This window comes from Passer montanus, unplaced genomic scaffold, assembly GCF_014805655.1.
Source record: "Passer montanus isolate IOZ18808 unplaced genomic scaffold, ASM1480565v1 scaffold20, whole genome shotgun sequence".
Taxonomy (NCBI): Eukaryota; Metazoa; Chordata; class Aves; order Passeriformes; family Passeridae; genus Passer; species Passer montanus.
In genome coordinates this window covers 8,561,202-8,580,705 of record NW_024366592.1, presented here as the reverse complement: position 1 = coordinate 8,580,705, position 19,504 = coordinate 8,561,202, and the positions used below count along the sequence as shown (strand labels likewise).

The window sequence follows — 19,504 nt, the reverse complement described above, 5'->3', positions numbered from 1 at the left end:
ACACATAATTTCTATTGGGTATGTGAGAGGGTTTGAGTTTGGGAAGGTTTGTACTGCCCCATTAAAAAAAAGAAAGCAGTTGCTATTTAAAAATGATTAAAGCTCTATTTCCTGATTATGATTTTTTGTAAAATAACGTCACAAAAGAAAATCCATTAAGAAAATAGGTACTGTGCTGCAGGAAATCTCAACAAACAGAACTGCACAATGAAAGTTGTGTCTTTGGGTAATCAAAGCTGCTGCTGCTAGCTCCTGCTCTTTCAGGTTTCACTAATTGAAGTCCATTGACTTAAATCCATTGTTTGTATTAAGGAAGGGGGAGGGGGAGGAAAAAGAAAACCCCAACCCCAGAGCCTTTCTTTTTCCTTTTTTCCAGTATTGTCCCTGTCAACATGCCACAGTTTCATCTGAAACAAGGGATGCATGAAGCTTTTCTAAGTCTGGGTTTTGTCTCCCCATATTTTTTTTAATATTTGTTTAATTTGCTGACTGGCAGCTCTAAAAAAATCACTTAATCAGCATATCTGGCCCAAATACTAGGCTTGACTTGAACATACTGACAGTGTCTTGGCTCATGGACAACTGAGACTGGTTTGAATTTTTGTTCTGTGACCTGTATAGGTAGAGGTGATGGAAGAAGAAAACAATCTGAAAATCTGTCTTGTTCCTTTCCCAACAGTGCCACAGAAGTCAAGCCCCAAATGCTTCTTTTGATCTCATTTGTAACCTCATGTAGCTTTGGAGAGTCACTTCTAACTAAAAAGAAGTAGGACGAGCTGCTTCTGTGGGAAGAGGAGCAGCTCTCTCATTCCACTGCTCAATTTTGCAGGCTTGTGTTTGAGTCACTTGGTCCTTTTGCCCTCTCTGAAGCACCAGTGTATTGCATTTACTTTTGTGACCTGAGGAGCTGCCAAGCAATGTAATCACATTGGCAGTTCTGGCTGACCAACACAGAAAGCTTCTTCTCCCTCTCTGAATCCAGGGAAGCCATCTGAGCTAGTTACTGTGTCAACAAGCCCTATCAAGATCCAAGACTGACTTACTACCTTATCTTTTTCCAGGTACTCTACATCTGCATTCTCCAAACTAAGCAGAGTAGGGATCCGACATCCTCCACCTCTTCCTTTCATTGGAAACCTGCTCTTTTTCCGTGAGGTAGGATACGTTTTTCTTTGTATCAATCAAAGTGATGGGAAGAGTGGATAGGAGGCAGGAGGAATTGAAGGGAATCCTTCAGTTCACTGGTACTGCCACTTCAGCCATGTCCCTCTGGAAAGGACAAGCAAAACTCAGCTTTTTCAATGAATTGGTAGAAGCAGTTGTGTGTAAGCAGCTCTAATTCCAGGATAACATAAACTTGAGGGAAAGAAAATGTGTAAGCTCCTGCAGTTAATTACTTGAGCTTTTCCAAGAAAGTTCATGCCCTCAGTGAAACAAACCTAGTTATGTGAATAGAGCAGATTATGTTAACTAGCCCCAACTGGTTTGTTCTGAGTGGTTTTGGCTCCTACAACCTTTGTTTGTTTGCACTTTTGCCGATTGTACACATTTATTTTAAAGCCTTTTATGTTGCTTGCTCCCAAGCAGTAACTGGAATTAGGTATTGCTGAATGTTGTTGCTCTGTGCTGCAAATACTAGGGCTGTGAGGAAGAGGAAGTGGTGGCATTTTGCTTCTAGATTTTATTCCCTTATTTTTCTCACCCATCCTCTTTCAATAATACTGTGTTTTGTTCCTTGTTCTATTTCAGTGGCATTGCTGAAGGTCCAAGCTACCTTAATAATGAGGAGCTGCCATTTCTCTGGTTGGATCTTACAGTAAAATCTCTCCAGAGTGTCTCTGTTGCAGCCCAACAACTTTTCAGGAAATCTGGGCCAGCTCCATCTGCTGCCCAGTTTTCCCTGTTAAGTGCATGGTCATCGATATCCATGCTGAGATTTGAATTATTAATGAGAATATATTGCCTCTTACCTTGATCTTCATGGTGATTGTTTTGTCGATACCTGACTCATTATTAGGTAAAACCCTTTTAAATACCAGTTTTACATGTACATCTGATTTCATTTAGAAAATAGCGTAAAAGGTAGACTTAATCTGCTCTAGATTAATTTGAACTGGAATTGGCAGGGTGACTTTAACTTACAAGGGATTCTGTTGGTATGGGATGCTGACCTGTTCACCTTCACTCTTGGGGTTTCAATTCAGCTGGGTGGCAGAAAGCCACTCATTCTGTAGCTCCTTAGTGGTGAAATCCAGATATCATTAGTTACCTGCTAACACTTGCTGTTAGGTAAAGGTACCTAGAAACCAAGTTATTTTAGTATATTTTAGATAGGCATGCCCTGTACCAGCATAGAAGTGTAAAGATTTTGGGAAATTACCCAAAATGATCAAATGATCTCTTAGGCAAATTTCATGACTAGAATAGCATTCATTAAATTAACTTAAATCAGACTAATGCAAAAAAGTTAACCTTGATTTTACTGCTTTTTAGGAAGAAAAAGAAATTAAAGGTAGCTGAGAAATTGTACCTTGGGGTACCAAGAAACAACTGTTTTGAAATGGAGTCGAGTGGTGTAAAGCCATAAGCACTGCCAGGCTGCAAGTCCAGCACTCTGGCATTTCATCACCCATCTTCTCTACCATGCTATCACTGCCCGTAGGAATGGGCAGGGAGGAGCCCAGGCTCTTGATAATTTTTCTTCCTCCTCTCATATGTATTGCCATTTTTTTCTGGATCTTCTCCTGGGGCTGCTTTCCTAGAATAGTGCCCATAGCAAGGAGCCAGTAATGGGAGCTCTGCTTTTATACTGCAGGCTCTTGTCTGTGAGAGCATTTTCAGGGACACGAGTGCCCTCACTGCAATCAGTAGAGGATGTTGTCCACTTTCTCTTTTCCCCAGGTGAGAACCAGGGTTTGCCCATCACCTTCCTGGAAATAGGGATGGTTTTAGGGGCTTAGCTGTGAGGGACACTGCTGTGCATGAATACAAGCTTGATGGGGTTGGGTTTATTTTATATACTTTTTTTTTTTAATAGGAAGTAAAAAAATGTTGATTTTTTTATGTTGCTCCGTATATAATATTAAGAAGTTCTTGCCCTTCCATGTTTATGCAACCATTCTCTTTCCACCAAAATAGCTGTTTGGAGAGTCTCCGTTTTAAACAGGCTGGCTCTTTCTTAGTATTGCTAATCTTGTGCAGGGAAAACACATGAGCCACACACCCATTAAATCGTCAAACTAGTGCTTTTCAACCATGAACATTTATTTCAAAGGAATTAATGAATGGTGACTAAGAGGAATGAATTGATACGTGCCGTATGGGAATCTGCATGTGTGTAATTCATATATTTCCAGTGTTGAATTTGGTCTGCAAATTAACACAGGCTGAAAAGCCTGAACACAAGTGAGATCTGGAAGATAAAAGGAAATCAAGAGGCTTCAACATATGCCGCCTTGTAGTCCAAAAAGTGTCCTCATCTTATGGATTCAGGGTTTTCTCCTAGAATGTGTTTGCTAGAAATGCAAGGAAAAGAAACAAAGCAGGAGAGGAAGTCCCTTTGACATAATAGAGTAAATCTGTGACCTGGGAATTTAAGAAAAACATTAAATGCCGAAAAATCCCACCAAGGTTGTGTAAGCAGTATTTTACAATTTGTAATGGTATAAATTCAAGTGTTTGCTTGTCTTCTCCCTTACTTGGGTGTAAATCACTTCTACTGAAATAAATGGAGTTTCCTGTTTTTCTGCACTGTGCATGTAATCAGAGCTTCAGGCCTCATCCTTTTTTATGCAATTCTTCTTTAAATGTGCCTGAAAACAAAGGAACAGTGCAAGCAGGATTTTACCAGTAGTGCTGGGTTGTGGGGTATTTAATAAACTTTCAAAGGTATTCTAAGCAATAAAATATTTTGTTAATGAGATTTTTATTTGTTTTAAAAATTATTTCAGAGATGTCTTGAACAGTGTATTTTCTTTGAGTAAAATAGTAGTAGCTGTTAATGTAGTGTCTCTGAGAGAGGAAGTATGGAAAGTAAAGGGGCTAAGGAAAATGCAATAGGAAAGAGCTATCTCCATCACAGAAAAGGAGAGTTTAAGAGCTGACTTGGGGAAAACAAAGTTATTTTACTGTAAGTCACCCTTCTCTCTCAAGTAAAATAAAGGGAGATAATCACACTCTGAAACTACAACATATCCAAGTTAATCAGCTTATCTCAACAACGGGAAGATAGGAAATTATTGCAGTTCTGCAGCTGGGAAATTATCTGAGTCCAAGATATTAGATTAAAAAATTCTTCCATTGCATGAGAACAATTTGTGGTGGGTAAGTCTGATGTAATAGTAAATATGATTAGGCTGCTTTAAAAAAGCAGCATGTTCAATTTTTTTCCAATAACTGAGCAGACTTGCAGCCGACAGGCTGCTGTTTTGCTACAAATTCCTGACTGTTTGCTCACCTCTCCATGTGCTGCATTTTTCCTATGAGTCTGGAAAAACATGAGGGTTGTTTGTGATAGCTGTGTAATGGTTGACACAGGGGTATACACAGCATGGACTTTCACACGTGGATCTCTATGGGCTTTATAGCAGCAGGTTGCAGAAAAAACTAAACCAAACTCTTTTATCAATTCCCAGACTAATAATTTTATTATGTGACAAATGCTCTGAAAACCGAGAAGCCACATATCTGCATCACCCTTTCTCTCTGGCAAACACTTGACCTGTTGCTATGGCTGTGCTGTGCTTTGCTACTCCTTTCCTAACATGACAGCTCTGCTGGTTTTAAATGTCATCGGCCCTGACATTTGCAGGGCCCTGGTCGCCTGGTACTGTACCTGCGTGCACTGCTCCCTCCTGGAGAGCCACACTGTGCTGCAGCAGTTTGGGGCTGCCCCTGGTGTTCTGGGGTGGTGGTGGGTGTGCGGGTTGCTCCCTTGTTTTGGTCCTTGGTAGGTGGGATGTGCAGCTGAGCGATGTGCTTTGGGTCCCTGCCGTGGTGTGATCATGTGTTGCTTTCTTCCTATTACTCCTAGCAAGCTCCAGTGATGCTTTTGACTGTCTGTGTGCTTGCATCCCTGCCTGGCATGTTAATGAAAGACATCCCTCTCTTTAGCCCCTCTCAGCTTGGACAGGATACCCTTTGTTTACTGTGTTTATTCCAGTCTGGCCTACTTGTAGATCCTGGGCTACCCCGGAGCGGCCCATTTCTGCTGAATGGAAGTGGGGGCTGTGTGGGTGCTTTGTCTTGCTTTCAGTTTGGGATCTCGCTGGGCTGTGTTGTTTTCTGGCTGATGGGTGGGAGTGGAAATGGGGGGAGTGCAAGGAGGAAGCAGAGAGTAAACATTTTTTTTTTTCCTCACTACACATCTGCCAAAAGCATCCTTCAAGTTGGATGTAAAGGAAAATAAAAGGCAGAGTCCTCGCAGGAATGAAATTACCCCATGTTTAGTTTTTAGGCTAAAAAGCACTGTATGGGTGCTTAGAGAGAGAGACTGCAGTGTTTACTGCTCTGGAATTTAATGACACAGCATTCAAACCTAAACAAGGTTGGAGAGAGGCAAACGGTGAGGGGAGCAAAAAGGGGGCAAAGGGAGGAAAAGGAGCTCTCAGGCTCTGGACCTGGATTGAATTACAAGAATAATATGACTTATATTGACAGTGAAAGCCTGCATATGGTTTTGTGTTTCTTTGTGCAGATAAACAGCAGAAGAATGAGATAGGGAGTGTGTGTTTGCAACTTGATAGCTATTTGTGTGGAACCAGAAAGGTTTTGCTGTGGCATCACCAACCAACCTTTCTCCCCCAGATGCCTACCCCCATCTGCTGTGGGCTGCTGACTGCCAGAACAGACCTCTTGGGGTGATTCAGGTCTTCTCTTACATCCTGGGAATGCCACCAGCCTAGACTGGGAGGCATGTACATGTATGTGTGCAGATCCAAACCTAGCCATTTCACTGTCTGCAACGTGACAGAAAACCTGGAATTAGATGTGGGTTTATGTGTGTATTTCTACATCTACAAAGCCAGTCTTTCACCCCTTTAAAGATGTGTATTTTCCTAGTTTCATCTGATAGTCTATGTTACCTTTGATCAGATGTTAACATTGTCAGATAACCTGACAAAGTTGGTTCAGTGTCTCTTTGTGGGAACCTAGAGCAGGAAATCAAGACATTGAGACAATTGGCTGTCTCCCACTTGACTAAATGCTGTTTGCAGCCTTCAGCAAGGACTGGACCTCAGTGTCTGAGATGAGCATTGGGTAGAGCTGTGCTGTAGCTCACCCCAGCTTGTCTCAGCAGGGTGAGCCTGTGTATGAGGAGCAGTGTGTGCACCTCAGAGACCCTTCTGTAGAGACACCGTGTCCTCAGCTTCTTTGCACTTGGAGTATTTCCCATAACTGTGTTTGCTATGAATGTGGCATCAACTTTAAATAACATTTATGGATGCTGGGACAGTATTAGGGTGCACAAAGCAACCGGTAGGTTTCTTGTGGTAGAAAAAGGGGATGAATCATCACTGCCTTACTGGTGAATAATGGTGACCCATGCAATGAAGGTGGTAGCAGGGCCATGACAGATGCCTTTGCTCTTCTGGATTATGCCATTCTTCCTTTGAGGGAAGAAGCAATTCCTTTTTGTATTACAAAGAATGGTGTGCTGATGGTGTGACTTTTTTCTAGAGCAGCTCTAACATTTATTTTTGTGCAGGACTGTGTGAATGCTTTCCATAGATCTTGGCAGTTGCCCTAGAAGGAGATGTAGACCTCATTGATGGCCATCATCATGGTTTTGGTATCCCTTAACCCATGCTTTGGTTGTTCTTTTTGACACACTTCATGCTTGCCTTATTAAATGCTGCAAGGGGGGAAGAGGCAATGGTTGAGGAAACTGGTAGCTCTTAAGTGGAAAGGAGATTATGTCATCTGTGGCAGTGCAGTGAGTGAGAAGAGAGTCCCTGATCATGCTCCTGGCTTTCCTCAGACTCAGTGTTAGCTTTGCCCCAGTCAGATTTGTCCTTTCTTCTTTTCTGGGTAAGCAAATCTCTTTCTTTTGCTTTACCTTGAGCCTCTTTTATCCACCTGCAAAATGGTAAAGATGATGCTCTGGAATAGACAGGTCTGCTTTTTGATCAGGTTATGGTGAAATATTTTGGACAAGTTCTCTGGGGCTTGTTAGACTTGGGGAAGCTGATATCACTGCTGTCTTGGATGGACTGGGATGCTCCAAGGCCAGAGGGAGTTCATATGTTGTTTTGCAATATTCACAGAGCAACTGGGGCTGTGAATTAATGCCAGGCCTGAGTTCTGGCCTATGAATGAAGGTATCTGAGTGAGGTGGTCCCCAAGATAACAGCACTGAAGGATTCTTTGCTTCTATGCCATCCTTGACCACTGTCCTCTGATGGGTTTTTGGTGGCAGCTGCCAAATAACTACTCAAGATCAGTGAGAGCAGAGGTATGCATCATTAAAATGATGCCTGGCTCATGAGAACGGTCTAGGGAAGTTTGCCACATGTTATGTCTTTTAGAAAGTATATTTGCACGTTCATCATCATCATTTGCACGTTCCAGAGGGTTGCACATAACTCTCTGGAATTTGCTATGCAGCCTGCTCTTCAAGCAGTGTGTACTGCTAAATTAAAGCCAGCTCTGGCCTGACATGCAGCAGCAATGAACCCAAACAGCTGAGCTACACAGTGTTTGGGCTGAGAGAATGGGATAATGTGTAGTTGCAAAAGTAGTAGCATACAGGTAGAACCAGTGTAGTCACAAGCTGGTCTTTCCCTTGAGCTCCAGAAGAAGTAGGGATCCTCATCTTGAAAAGCAGCAAAGTAGGGATGTTTGAACAGGAGGATTCCAATAGCTATTGTATAAACTCAATGAGCTTTTACACATGAATGTGAAAAAGCAGGACTATTTCTTGTCTTCTCTTTGTCTTCTCTTCAGTTTTGCCTGTAGTTGCACTGGCCTGGAGGGAGAGGGGTTGGAATAGATAAAATCTTGAAATTAGGAAAGAAAGCAACAGCATCAGGGATACAATGAATAAGAGCAACTCTGTTCCTTTACATGAAATTGTAACTTGCTCTCATTACCTGTCAATTTGGAGTTTGGAAGCATCCTGTGTTGTTCACCTTCTTATTGCGTGTGGAGAATGCCACATCCAGAAGTCCAGTTCTTCTGTGTCAGCAAGACCAGTATGTATAATAATGGCCAGGTATCAGTTGTAATGCTAAAATTATAGCAAGCTCAGATTGGGTATTGTGAACAGTTGTTATCCATGAGCCAACAAATTTAGCAGAGTCTTAACTTCATTAGCAGTGTCTAAACGCATTAGCCATATGCTCCTCAGCATATGGGTAAATACATAACAATTTATTTTCATTAGGGTTTTCTTACAAGTGCTACTAACCCAAGCTCCACTAGAAATGTTTACAGCATAACATGTCTTTTCAGATAAGAAGCTGGCTTTCTGTCCAGCAAGTCATCCTGAAAGATTGACAAGCAAGATACTTCCCTGTCCTTTCTGGGAATAGGCAGGTATAGCTGCTGTGGGTCTGAGCTGCTGCATCTATCTAGGCTTGGCTTCTGCAAGGCTTTGTATTAAAATGAATAATAGAAGGCTTTGGAGAACTGCCTGTTCAAACACGTGCTGGTAAATCCCTGGCATTCATTGTGTGCCTGCCTTCTGGTTGCCTGTGATGCACTTTGGATGGCATCACCACCCGGTAGCTTTATAAGACTCACGACCTTCTGAGTTCTTCCCACTTTCCCCTTTTCCAGGCAGGATGTAGAGTTGAAATGTAACTTTTCCTAAGAGGTACCGAATGTGAAATTAGGTCAGACTCGTGGCCTGTAGTCAAATGGATGTGGTGATGGAAAGGCAGGGCGAGTTTGTAGGGTGGGCACTGTGCAAGGCTGTGAGGGCTTCAGTAGCTGCAATGTGGCACGGGTGTAAATTGGAAAATTCAGAAATAAATGAAAAGCTATTTTCTGGAGAGCTTTTTATTTTGAATTTTTTTTTTTCTTTTTGATAAGCATTTCTGCAGCTTGATCCAGGAACACGAGTTGCCTAGAAAGACACTGAAGAGTAAGAAAGGACTGATCTAAATGGAGAGGTAGAAAGTTCAAAAGTTAATCTGTTTCTCCACAGCCTCAGAGGCCTTGGTACGTGTCTAAATTTAGATGGTAATGTGAAACAAGAATCAACTAGAGTTGGAATCTAATCAGGTTTTTTTTCGAGACTTAACTGGGTTTTTATTGTGGTTAGGTGGTTTTTTGGTTGGTTGGTTTTTAGAAAGAAAAATCAACAGAAAGCTTAAAAAAACCTGTGTGCTTTAAAAATAAATGTATTTCAAATTGCTGTATTTTCTTTCTGTCTTTGTTGTCATACAACGCTGATGAATGGATGAGTGAATTAATTATAGTCTTGGACTTTCTAACTTTTCATTTTGTTTATTAACTATTAGCCTTTTTTCCTGCTTAGATTTTGTAATTTTGTAATATTCTATGAATTTTAGGAGATTTATAATAAGGCAGAGGAAAAAGTAAAGTGTTCTTTGGACAGTTGCCCTGGGACAGTTTTAAATATTCAGGCAGCAAAAACAACTTGCTGAACATTAGTAACTTATTTTACCTTACCACAAGAAAATTGAAAATTATAAACAAGAGAAAAAAACTGAGCTATATGTTTCAAAATATTCTTAACCATGTATTTTCATAATGAAGTATGCAAGAAATAAACATTAAAATAATTGCAAAATAATCTTTGCTGTTTGCTGACTTTCCATCAGTTTTGTGTATTATATCTGATGGCATTTTTTTGATTCTGTGAGTGTAGAAAACTTTTAACTTTCATAGGCAGGATGATGCCTGGGTTGATTTAGGTAGGATTAGTGTAAGTTAGGGTAGAGGAACTATAAGAAGTCACATGCAATGATAAGTTGAAATATTCAACTATGAAGTCGAGTGGGACCTAATATATAACCTCTATATACCTATAATAATATATATAATATATAACACCTAACATAGGCATTATTTTTCTGCTGAATGGTGCTTTTCCTGTTCCACTCAAACGGGAAAATATGGGGATTTTTCAAGGAATTTTGAATGAGTTAGAGATGGGACCTCTGAGTTTTTATATGATGTGGTTTATTTTTCTTATCTTCCTTTACAGATAGGAAGGGTGAGTTCGGCTTACATTTTTACTGTGTGGTTCAGGAGGTCATAAGACCCCTAGTTATAAGTCTTTTTTAAGGATTTATTGACTAATAAAACACTGTTAATAAGGATATTTATGTTTTTGATCCAATCCTTAAATATTTTGTCTTGTGGAGACATGCTACAGTGTAAGTTCTCTTAGTTAATCATGTTATGATACACAAACCTACAGAATCATATTCTAAACTTCTTGTTTAGCTTTGTAACTACTTTTATTTTTTCTATGTCTTAAACTCTAAACTTTCTTAATGTGTTTCTGCTTTAAGATATAAATCCACATTCTCATTGCTAGTACCTAAGTCTAGAAACCTTTTCTAAGGTTTCAGATCAAAGCCTGTTTTTAATTCTAAGCTTTGGCTTAACAGGCCCAAAGTTCTGAGAATTCCCTGCATTTTGAATTCCAACATCTCCCCCTTCTTTTTTGTATTAGAATATTCCTTTGATGGTTTTGTTAATTATCTTTTGTATGTATTGGAGTAGGTAAGGTGTTTTTATAATTATGATGATAATTAATATATACACACCTATTTTAATTTTTTTATTATGGTGTAAGGTTTAATTTATTGAGTGGATAATTTAATTATGTTTTATCATCAATTTTGATTTTATTTATATTTTCCTTTAATTGTTGTATGTTCTTATGAATGGATTTTGAATTATTAGATAGGTTTACGTAATATATTCCATTTTCACACCGATGTTTGTGTACTAGTAGAAGAAACCTTATTGTTGTTCTGTTTGTAGAGTTTTATGTTTTACATTTTTGATATCTGTTAATAAACTACTTAATGTAAGTGAAGTAGTATTGGTTTGCTTACTTAACTAGTACCTTAATTTCTTTGTTTTAGGGCTATTGTTGAGGTAAATTGAGGTAAAAGTATAGATGTTGAAAAGATGTTGAGGGAAGTCTCTCTTTGGACACACAGAGAAAGGGGATGGTGAGCCCCAAAGTCGTCCCTGATTTTCCCCTATTGACTTTTATTTCTACATATTGAGAGGAAGCAGTGGGTGATAAGCCCCAGATAGGATAAGAGATGTTGTGGCTCGCTCTAGAGAGTAGTTTAGGAAAGAAGCACAAAGGAGTATGACTAAGAAATTGGTGTTTGATACATGATTTTTGCAGAGATGTGAACACATCTGCCTTGATCTGTAAATGCGCTGCAACATGTGGTACGTTGTGAAAAGTGTGTGATGAGGCAGAAGGAGGAAGGGTAGCACTTGATTTATCCTTATTTTTGTTCCACTTCTGAAGGCAGTCCAGGGCAGAAGCACCTTGCAGCCAAGGTGGAGTGGAAAAGGCGAGATCACAGAGAAGGGGGAAATGGGAGAGCTTTCGGGAAAAAAAGTTGTTGGTGACCTTATATCAGAGGTCTCTATTTTAATAAAGAGTCTCATAAAGTTCATCACAGATAGAATTAGGGACCTTGTAAATATCTTGTAGTTATATTTGTGTTTATATTTTTCCCTACCTCTTTTTTTCCTCTCTAGTGCCCCAGGGAGCCATCTCTAAGACCTCATAAACGTGAGATTTCATTTTCTAATGCTATTTCATTTCCTGGATGGAGGACCTGCCACAAGAAGACCAGACCTCAAATTATAATAGCCCTATAAATAACTCCCTAAGGCAAAGGGAAAAAAGAAAGCCTTTGAAAGACAACTGCAAATGCAAAAATGGAGGTTTTGGGCTCTCGCAGAACCAGACTAAGCAGTTCTAGTTAGAACGTGGTTAATTTTTGGGTTTTCCTGTTTATCTCTTTGCATTGTTTACGTACAAAATTATATATCAAAAGTCTTCAGATGTCTTTTGCTTGTGCTTAATTTTCTACAGTGTTTTGATACCTTTTGGCCTGTCTTTTGATCCTGCTAAAAAATGTCATTTGCAGGTAAAATCGAAAACAATCCAACAAACTGACTAAAACAAATACAATGATGGATTGAGTAAATATAGTCTCAAAAATGCAACTTTTTCTTCTTACTGGGTGAAGTCGTTTTAATTCAGCAGACCCAGACAGTCTGCCTGCTTTCTGCTGGAAATCTGTGCAGAATTGGCACATCGACTAGAATAAAAACATTCCCGAGGAATCGGCGTGTTCTGTCAAAACATTTGAACAGCTCCTGTCTCCCAGAGCACAGCATTGCTCTGGAGCCGGCAAGGGAGCTCTGCAACGTGTGGTGCAGGCTTCCCCTCCAACCTCCCATCTCAAATCCCCCTTTTTGTGTAAGCATGGGCCAAGTGTTTCAGGTTCAATTATATTTAGCTGTGGAGGCAGTAGAGAAGGCAGTTTTCAAGAACCTTTTGCAGCATGGTCGGACCTGTGTAAGGCTGTCCTTCCTCTGTTCCCGCTAAGGTTGTGTTGTGCATGGAGTCTTTTAGGTTGCAAAAGTTTCTCGAGTCCAGCCGCTAACCCAGCAGTGCCAAATCCACCACCAGACCGTGTCTCTAAGTGTCTCATCTGCATGTCTTTCAAATACCACCAGGGATGGTGACTTGACTACTTCCCTAGGCAGCCTGCTCAGTGCTTGACAGCCCTTTTGGTGCAGAAATTTTTCCTAGTGTGGGAAGGAAAAGTCGTGGAGTTAAGGTTGGAGGATCCCAGTATCTTCCTGGATCAATATGGTGTCTGAGGACAGGTAGGCTGGCAAATCTGAGCGCCAGGAGAAGTCCTGCTGTGCAGGGAAGAGGCTTCCCCCCAACAGATGTCTCAGTGCCATGTCTTTTGCTGCTGCATGACTCTGCTGTATATGAGGTTACCCTCCAACAGCAAAGTTCAACCTCTGTGTTGTGGAGTAATAATAATAATTTTTATGATTTGATCAAATTTAAAAAAAAAATGAACTTTGGCTAGAAAGAGGTACTCAGCAATTACAGGGTTTAACAGAGCAAAGTGTGATGCAGCTCTACATTTTCAGCTTGACAATGATTGCTTTACTTTTCAAAGCAGTATCTTATTCCCCCAGCTCTGAGATGAAGGGGGTCTTGCCAGTAGGTTCTGCTCAGTATGAATGAGACTGGTAAAATCTGGCCTGCAGACAATTTAGTAGAGATAGTTTGTCTCTTATTGAGACTAATTGCTAAGGAATGTAATTGTATCATTTCTGTTACCAAAATTGATATTCCCTGCCTGACTCCAGCTAAATGAGTTTTTATTTTTGCACAGTTTCTGGGCTGTTGCGTGCTAAGGCGTTGTGGTGGACAGCAGGCAGTCGGTGTTTGAAACAAATTAGGTTTTTCTTTATACTTGACAGAGAGGTGTGTCTTAAGCAGTACTTTACTGCGCGGATGCACTAGCAGATGGTGTCCTTTAAGGCTGAACATGTGACAGTAGCCTGTTTGAATGAGTATCCATGCTAGTTTTAGCACCAGGAGGAAACTAAAGTCCAAATAAGCTGCTTCCCTTGCCCCCCTCCTTCCGGTAAGGGAGGGAACAGAAAAGGTGCCTGACTTCTGCTGCTGAAAGCTCTTCACAGCAATGGAACAACAGCACAGTCACACCCTCACAGTGCTGAAATTCTACACCCTTTCTGTACCTAGGACACCCTCTAGGGTGCTTGTCTAAGCCCTGTCCAGCAGAAAAAACATTTATAAATCAGCATAAAAGTAAACAAGGTGGGAAGGCAAGCAACCCAAAGTGGTTATTTTGTACACTGTGGCACATGCCTAGATAGCAATTTGGTATCATTTAGAATACAAGTGGCATCACTGAGAAATGTGATGGCAGACAATGACCTGTGCCAGCCAGAGCAGGGAGGGCAGAGGTGGCTCACGAACCAGCCCTAGATCTGCATGGATTAGTGTCAGCACAGCAGACTTGCAGGGGATGGGCTGGGAATGTACATTCCTAACTCTATTACTTATCCCCTGGGCCAGAAGGGCCAGATGTGTTGCATTGCATAGGCAACATATTTAATCTGTGAATGATCATTCCTGATGGATCCCCTCCAGACAGTCCAAAAAGTTACATTACTGAGCCACAGCCTATTTTACATAGAAGGACAAGACCACCCAATCCAGTGCCTTTAGGGAAGGGAGAAGGTGGAATTGCTGTGATTTCACATTTTTGTCAAGTGTCTGTATGCTCCATGGACAAAATGCTTATATACTGGTGTTTAACCCAAGGCAGCTAAAGCCATGTTTTGGTACTCAAAAATGTCACCATAGGATTTGTCACAGGAGTTAATAGGTGTTGGTACTTCTAAATGTTGCTACAATGTCTTTTATTAGATAAAAGTCTAGCCTGCTGCACTTAATTTTGTCTTAAGCATATACTATGCTGAAAAAATATAGTCACTTTTAGGACTTGGATTTCTGGAAACTGAGGTTTCCCATCCCTGAAATCTTTGGACAGGTCTCTGAGCAACCTGATCCTGTTGAAGGTGTCCCTGCTGATTGAAGGGGGGTTGGACTAGAAGGCCTTTAAAGGTTCCTTCCAACCCAAGCTATTCTATGACCTAAAAGATGAAAAGGCAATTTCATCACAGTAAGGCCATATGGGAGGGGAAAACATGATAAAATCCTTTTCTGAACAATTATAGCAAATATATGTTAAAAGGCTTTAAGATGTTTGACAGTGATGAGCCCATCTTTTGACAGGCAAGGTAACAGACTGGAACAACAGTGTCAGAATTGAAGCCTCTTAATATATTACTGACTTGGGTTTGTGTGGACTTACCACTGTCCTAACATAGGAGCATTCCTATGATGTGCTGAAAGCTTATAATCTGGAGAAGGAGACTTGAAAGAAAGGAAGTGTGCTTGCAGTTTTATGGGCAAGAAAGCTGAGGGCTGTGGCTGTAACAATTTTGCCTCAACACCCATTGAGAGCAAGAGCCAAGTGCCCTCTGTGTTCACTGGGCATGGGCACAGGTAGCCTGTAGTTCCTGAGCTTGTGCTGGAAGAGGGTGTGACAAGGGCTGTGGACTGCATGGGCACCCAGTGGCCTCTGGCACAGTGCCACAATCAATGCCACCTTCCCAGGGTCCCTGTTGCTGCAGGAAAAGCTTATGTTACATGTAGGAGGATAATGCCTCAAAACATCCCCACTGGAAAAAATAAGTACCTTAAGGTGAGAGTTCAAACCCAACTTGCTTTTCTACTACTTTTTTAGTTCGTTTGGTAACTTTCACTTGGCTTAGGAAAAATAGAAATAAGCGTTAAATTCATCCTTAAAAGATTGCATCTCTTCAGACAGATTTGTTATCCTTTTCCTCATTTTCAACAAGTAAACTTGCTTTTGCAGCAGAGATTTTGACATTAAGTGTCTTGATAGAATAATAGGCATGAGATGGATTGCAATCTATTGCCTCAAGACTTTGCCAATCATAAACTCAAATCAGTTAATGCATTGAGTTAAATCTTGCTATATTGGGCAATGTGCTAGTAGTATTAAAAATATCAATCCAGGAAATATATTGATTATATTATCTCCATAGCAACAAACAATAATAAGATAATGTTAGCTTAATAATTGTGCTTTGTGAAAACCTTTCAGAATAATTACTGCATTGTGGTCTTTTCACAATGTGGAATGCAATAACGCTTCTTCCTTGACTGCAGTCACCATCAGCACTGCGTCAAGAGATGTTGTTTTTGTGTGCATGCATATGTATTCATGGGTAATTTTGCTCCGGGTGAAACAATTCAGCAGACTATTTTGGGATCCATTTTTAAATGGTCAAGACCACAAATTGGCAATTGTTTTCCGTGTGGCTTGTTTTCTCCCACCCCCTCTGACAACTGGCTACTGTAAAAAGAGGTCATTAACATTCCTTTTCCTGCCTCTTTCTTTACAAGGCACGAAGATTTTTGGCATGTAATGAAACTGAATGTCCAGCTACTCTGTTAAGGATTTGTGGGAGAGAGGAACTCTGCTCTAAAGACAGTGCTTCATATCTGTTCCCTTAATTGAATTCAATCTATCATCCTCTAGGAATGACTTGTTCTGCAGGAGCTATTTGCCTGTATTTTAGGGGACCTGGCTCTCTTGTGCATCCTACATTGTCATATAAATAATAACCTGAGGTTGTTATGAATATATAGAGATACTTTCCTGCATGTAAGTAAGGAGGTGTAGGTATAACATTTTTAGCCTGAAATTTTGGCAGGAGAGTCAGAGGACTGATATATACACTCTTCATCTGGGTCTTGCTCTTTACTTCCACATCAACCCTGTAATTTATATCTTGAGTTAAAAAGAGGTATTAACACAAATCCATGATGAAGAAGCCAAGTTTTTAGAGTGGCTCTGTGTAAGCTCTGCTCAGCAATAACAAAAACATCTCTATATTATATATATCTCTCTATATTATCAACCCTGTGTTCAGCACAAATCCAAAACAGCCCTGTTCTAGCCACTGTGAAGAAAAATAACTCTACCCTAGCCAAAACCAGCACAATTGGTAAAACCTCCCAATTGAATCAATGAAGTTAAGCAGCTAACCCATCCTCTGTCTATGAAAGGTCCTTGGGGTCCTGGCTGTAGGTCTGGAGTCCATTCGCCTTTTTGTCATAGCAGTATTTCATGTTGATCAAGAGCTGGGTTTAGAGATCAGCTAGCACTACTGCTAAATGTTGCACTGGCAGGAGCTTCCCCATGGCTTTTGTAGGGTGCTCCATGCTATTCCCGGTGGTATGGTGGGAATGTCCCTTTACTTCCAAGGACATGAATGGATGTCACGTTGTTTAGTGGTCATTCCTCTGTGCCTTCTTCTGTGGGACAAACACTGATGTCAGACTAAACTTTGAGCACCTGTTCTAATTGCATAATTTTATTTTGATTCTTACTTCTGGAGAGACTTAGTCATTCAAATGTCCCATAGTTTATCTTCTTACTGTTTACCAAACATGTGCCCCCTTTTCTTTGAGGACCTTCAGAAGAAAGCCCCTGCTTTGAAAGAACTACCTAAAATAAGTGACCCTCTTGGACCTGGGAATGTGCAGACCCTCTGCTCTATACAGGTGTACTGTGTACATAAGAAAAGCAGGAGAGTGAAAGAATGCAGACAGTTTTCCATCTGAGATGATGAAAGCATCAGGATCTTGGTTGTACTGTTGTCCTCTCCAGTCCCTCCAAGTCGCTTTATGGGGAGGATGTGATGGAAAGGTTGTTTTGTATCCCTGGCAGTGGTTACTTTCTGCCAGTGGCCCAGTCACTCAGGGATGTGGTTAATTCACTGGGATGTGGAGGAGGAGCTGTTGTGCTCGACTTCATGCCTTATTCCAAAGTATCTAGGCCTGCATAAGTGTTGTACTGAATGAGGGTGCCAATCACCTTTCTCCTTTCCTGTGTGCAGATGAATTCAGTTATCAAAGGACAGCTAAATGCATTGGTTCCTCTGAAAAATATCTGGTATTTGCAGGTGTGCAGCATCATTCATTAAAAAGAAGCAAGCCCAGATGGCTCGATGAGGGGTGTTTTTTTTTTTTTTTTTTTTTTTTTTTTTTTTTTTTTTCTTTTTTTTCTGGTGCTGCTGCAGAATCCAGCCCTGAGTGATGATCTAGAAACAGAAATGAATGGCTGACAGGAGCCAACTGAATCCCACCTCCAAACCCGAGTTCTTCTGCCTATGAAATTGTCACAGTTGAAACTCTGACTGTGCTTGACACATCCTGTGCTAGCCAGTGATCTTACTGATTGCTAGAGCTCCCAAATTCTCATTCCACTGCAGCCTCCTGTTTAGTTTCCTTGTGCTATATCAGCTCCTGATGCTCTCTGCAATCCTCTCTCCAGCAGGGAGATTGATTGGCATTGTGTGTTTCTGTCTGCCTCTTCCTAATCCCTTTCCAGGGAGGCCTGATACGGCTTCCTAGTGTTTCTGGTTTTTGTGCTCCGATCCTACAAGCTACCACACGGGTGGCTTAGGTCTTAAACAGTGTTTGGCTTCAAGACAGAACGTGAAGAGTAACTTGCCTTATGAAGACAAGGAGAGTTTGCTGGAACAGTTACTTTAAAATAGGTGAAGAGTCAATTGCCTGCTGTAATGTGGCTATCGGGGCTACAGTTTGTTGTATTCCCAAAGGGATAAAAGTATTCTGCTCAGGATCTTACAGCCCATCTCTGGGCTTTGGGGTAGGTCTGTCCTACCTGGTGGATGTTGCTCTGGGTGCAGCATGAAGCACTGGGAGTGTTTGCTCCCATGGCTAGGCTGAAGATGTTGCTCTGCACACACATTCCCCCTCCTGCCCTGCTGAATGTATGGGCATGCCTCAAGCCTTGTGTGTGTCAAGCTGACATGTCTGTCCTTAACCTTGTGGCTTTTACAGAGGTGCCATGTGATAGATGGGAGCAAAAGGGACCTGTCATGCCTATGCCTGGCCTGTCCCTGCTGCAGATAGCAGCATGCTCTGCTCTCCATCAGAGGCCACTACAATCTGTGGGGATGTTTTTCTCTTTTCGTGCTTGAGAGCTGCATCCATACACGGTGGGAATTAGGCAAGAGGAAGCCGAGCTTGTCTGGCCATGTTAAAATACAGAAATAGTCCTGGTATCTTTCAGTAATGCATAAAGTGGCATGATTAATGTCTGTCACATGTAGTGATTTTTCCAGGTCTCTTCCCTTGATGCAGGACTCTGCATGCTGTCTTGCTTTGGTTTGGATACTGTTCTGTGTCAGCACCACCACAACAGAAGATCAAAATTTGAGAGCTGAATTTATGATTATTTTAAGTGTATGTTTCATAGTTTTAAGTTTGGTGGTCACAGAAAATTGGGTGGCATGGTTTTTATAAACAGTTCATAAACAATGGCAGAGACCCCTAGTACTATATGAGAGGAATGTCTCTGAGGAGGCCAAGATATTGCTCACTCAATGAGTAATCTCATGTCCCATAGATGAGGTTTTCTTGAAACCCACCTAAACAGTGCCCACCTAGGCTCTTGTAAGCAGTATGAGATGGCCCGGAGTTTGTATCAGAAAAGAAAGCTTAATCATTGTCATCCTAATTCTGTAGGTGAAGGTGCAAGATTTGCACATGGATGTGTAATTTTTCCAACGCTTATTTCAAAGTCTGCTTGCACTCTGTGGCACCCAAGACAGACTTTTCCACAATGGGTTTGGTTAATATATTTTATCCTTTAAAATTACTTTTTCATGGTCTAAAGGAATCTGCTGTTGATAGGTCTGAGAAGGAAGGGGAGACACTCTTCTGAAGGGAATAGCTTCTTGGAGAAAGGAGTCCCTGCTTTCCTTTCTTGGGAAAGAAATGAACTCTCATTTCTTAGAATGCCACTTTATTGCCCCCGGAAACTGTGTTGTGTGTTGCTGTGTTGTCAGAGTACTCCCCAAATCT

The 19,504-nt window shown here is 41.1% G+C and overlaps 1 protein-coding gene across 3 annotated transcripts in view; it reads left to right on the top strand.

Moving 5' to 3' along the window:
- The window catches only part of TBXAS1 (thromboxane A synthase 1), a 230,748-nt gene that overhangs the window by 53,544 nt on the left and 157,700 nt on the right, over positions 1–19,504 (top strand). For all 3 annotated transcript variants that reach the window (XM_039708347.1, XM_039708349.1, XM_039708348.1), the window contains one exon: positions 1,062–1,155. In XM_039708347.1, the coding sequence (XP_039564281.1) occupies positions 1,062–1,155 (94 nt within the window). The remainder of the gene's footprint in view (positions 1–1,061; positions 1,156–19,504) is intronic.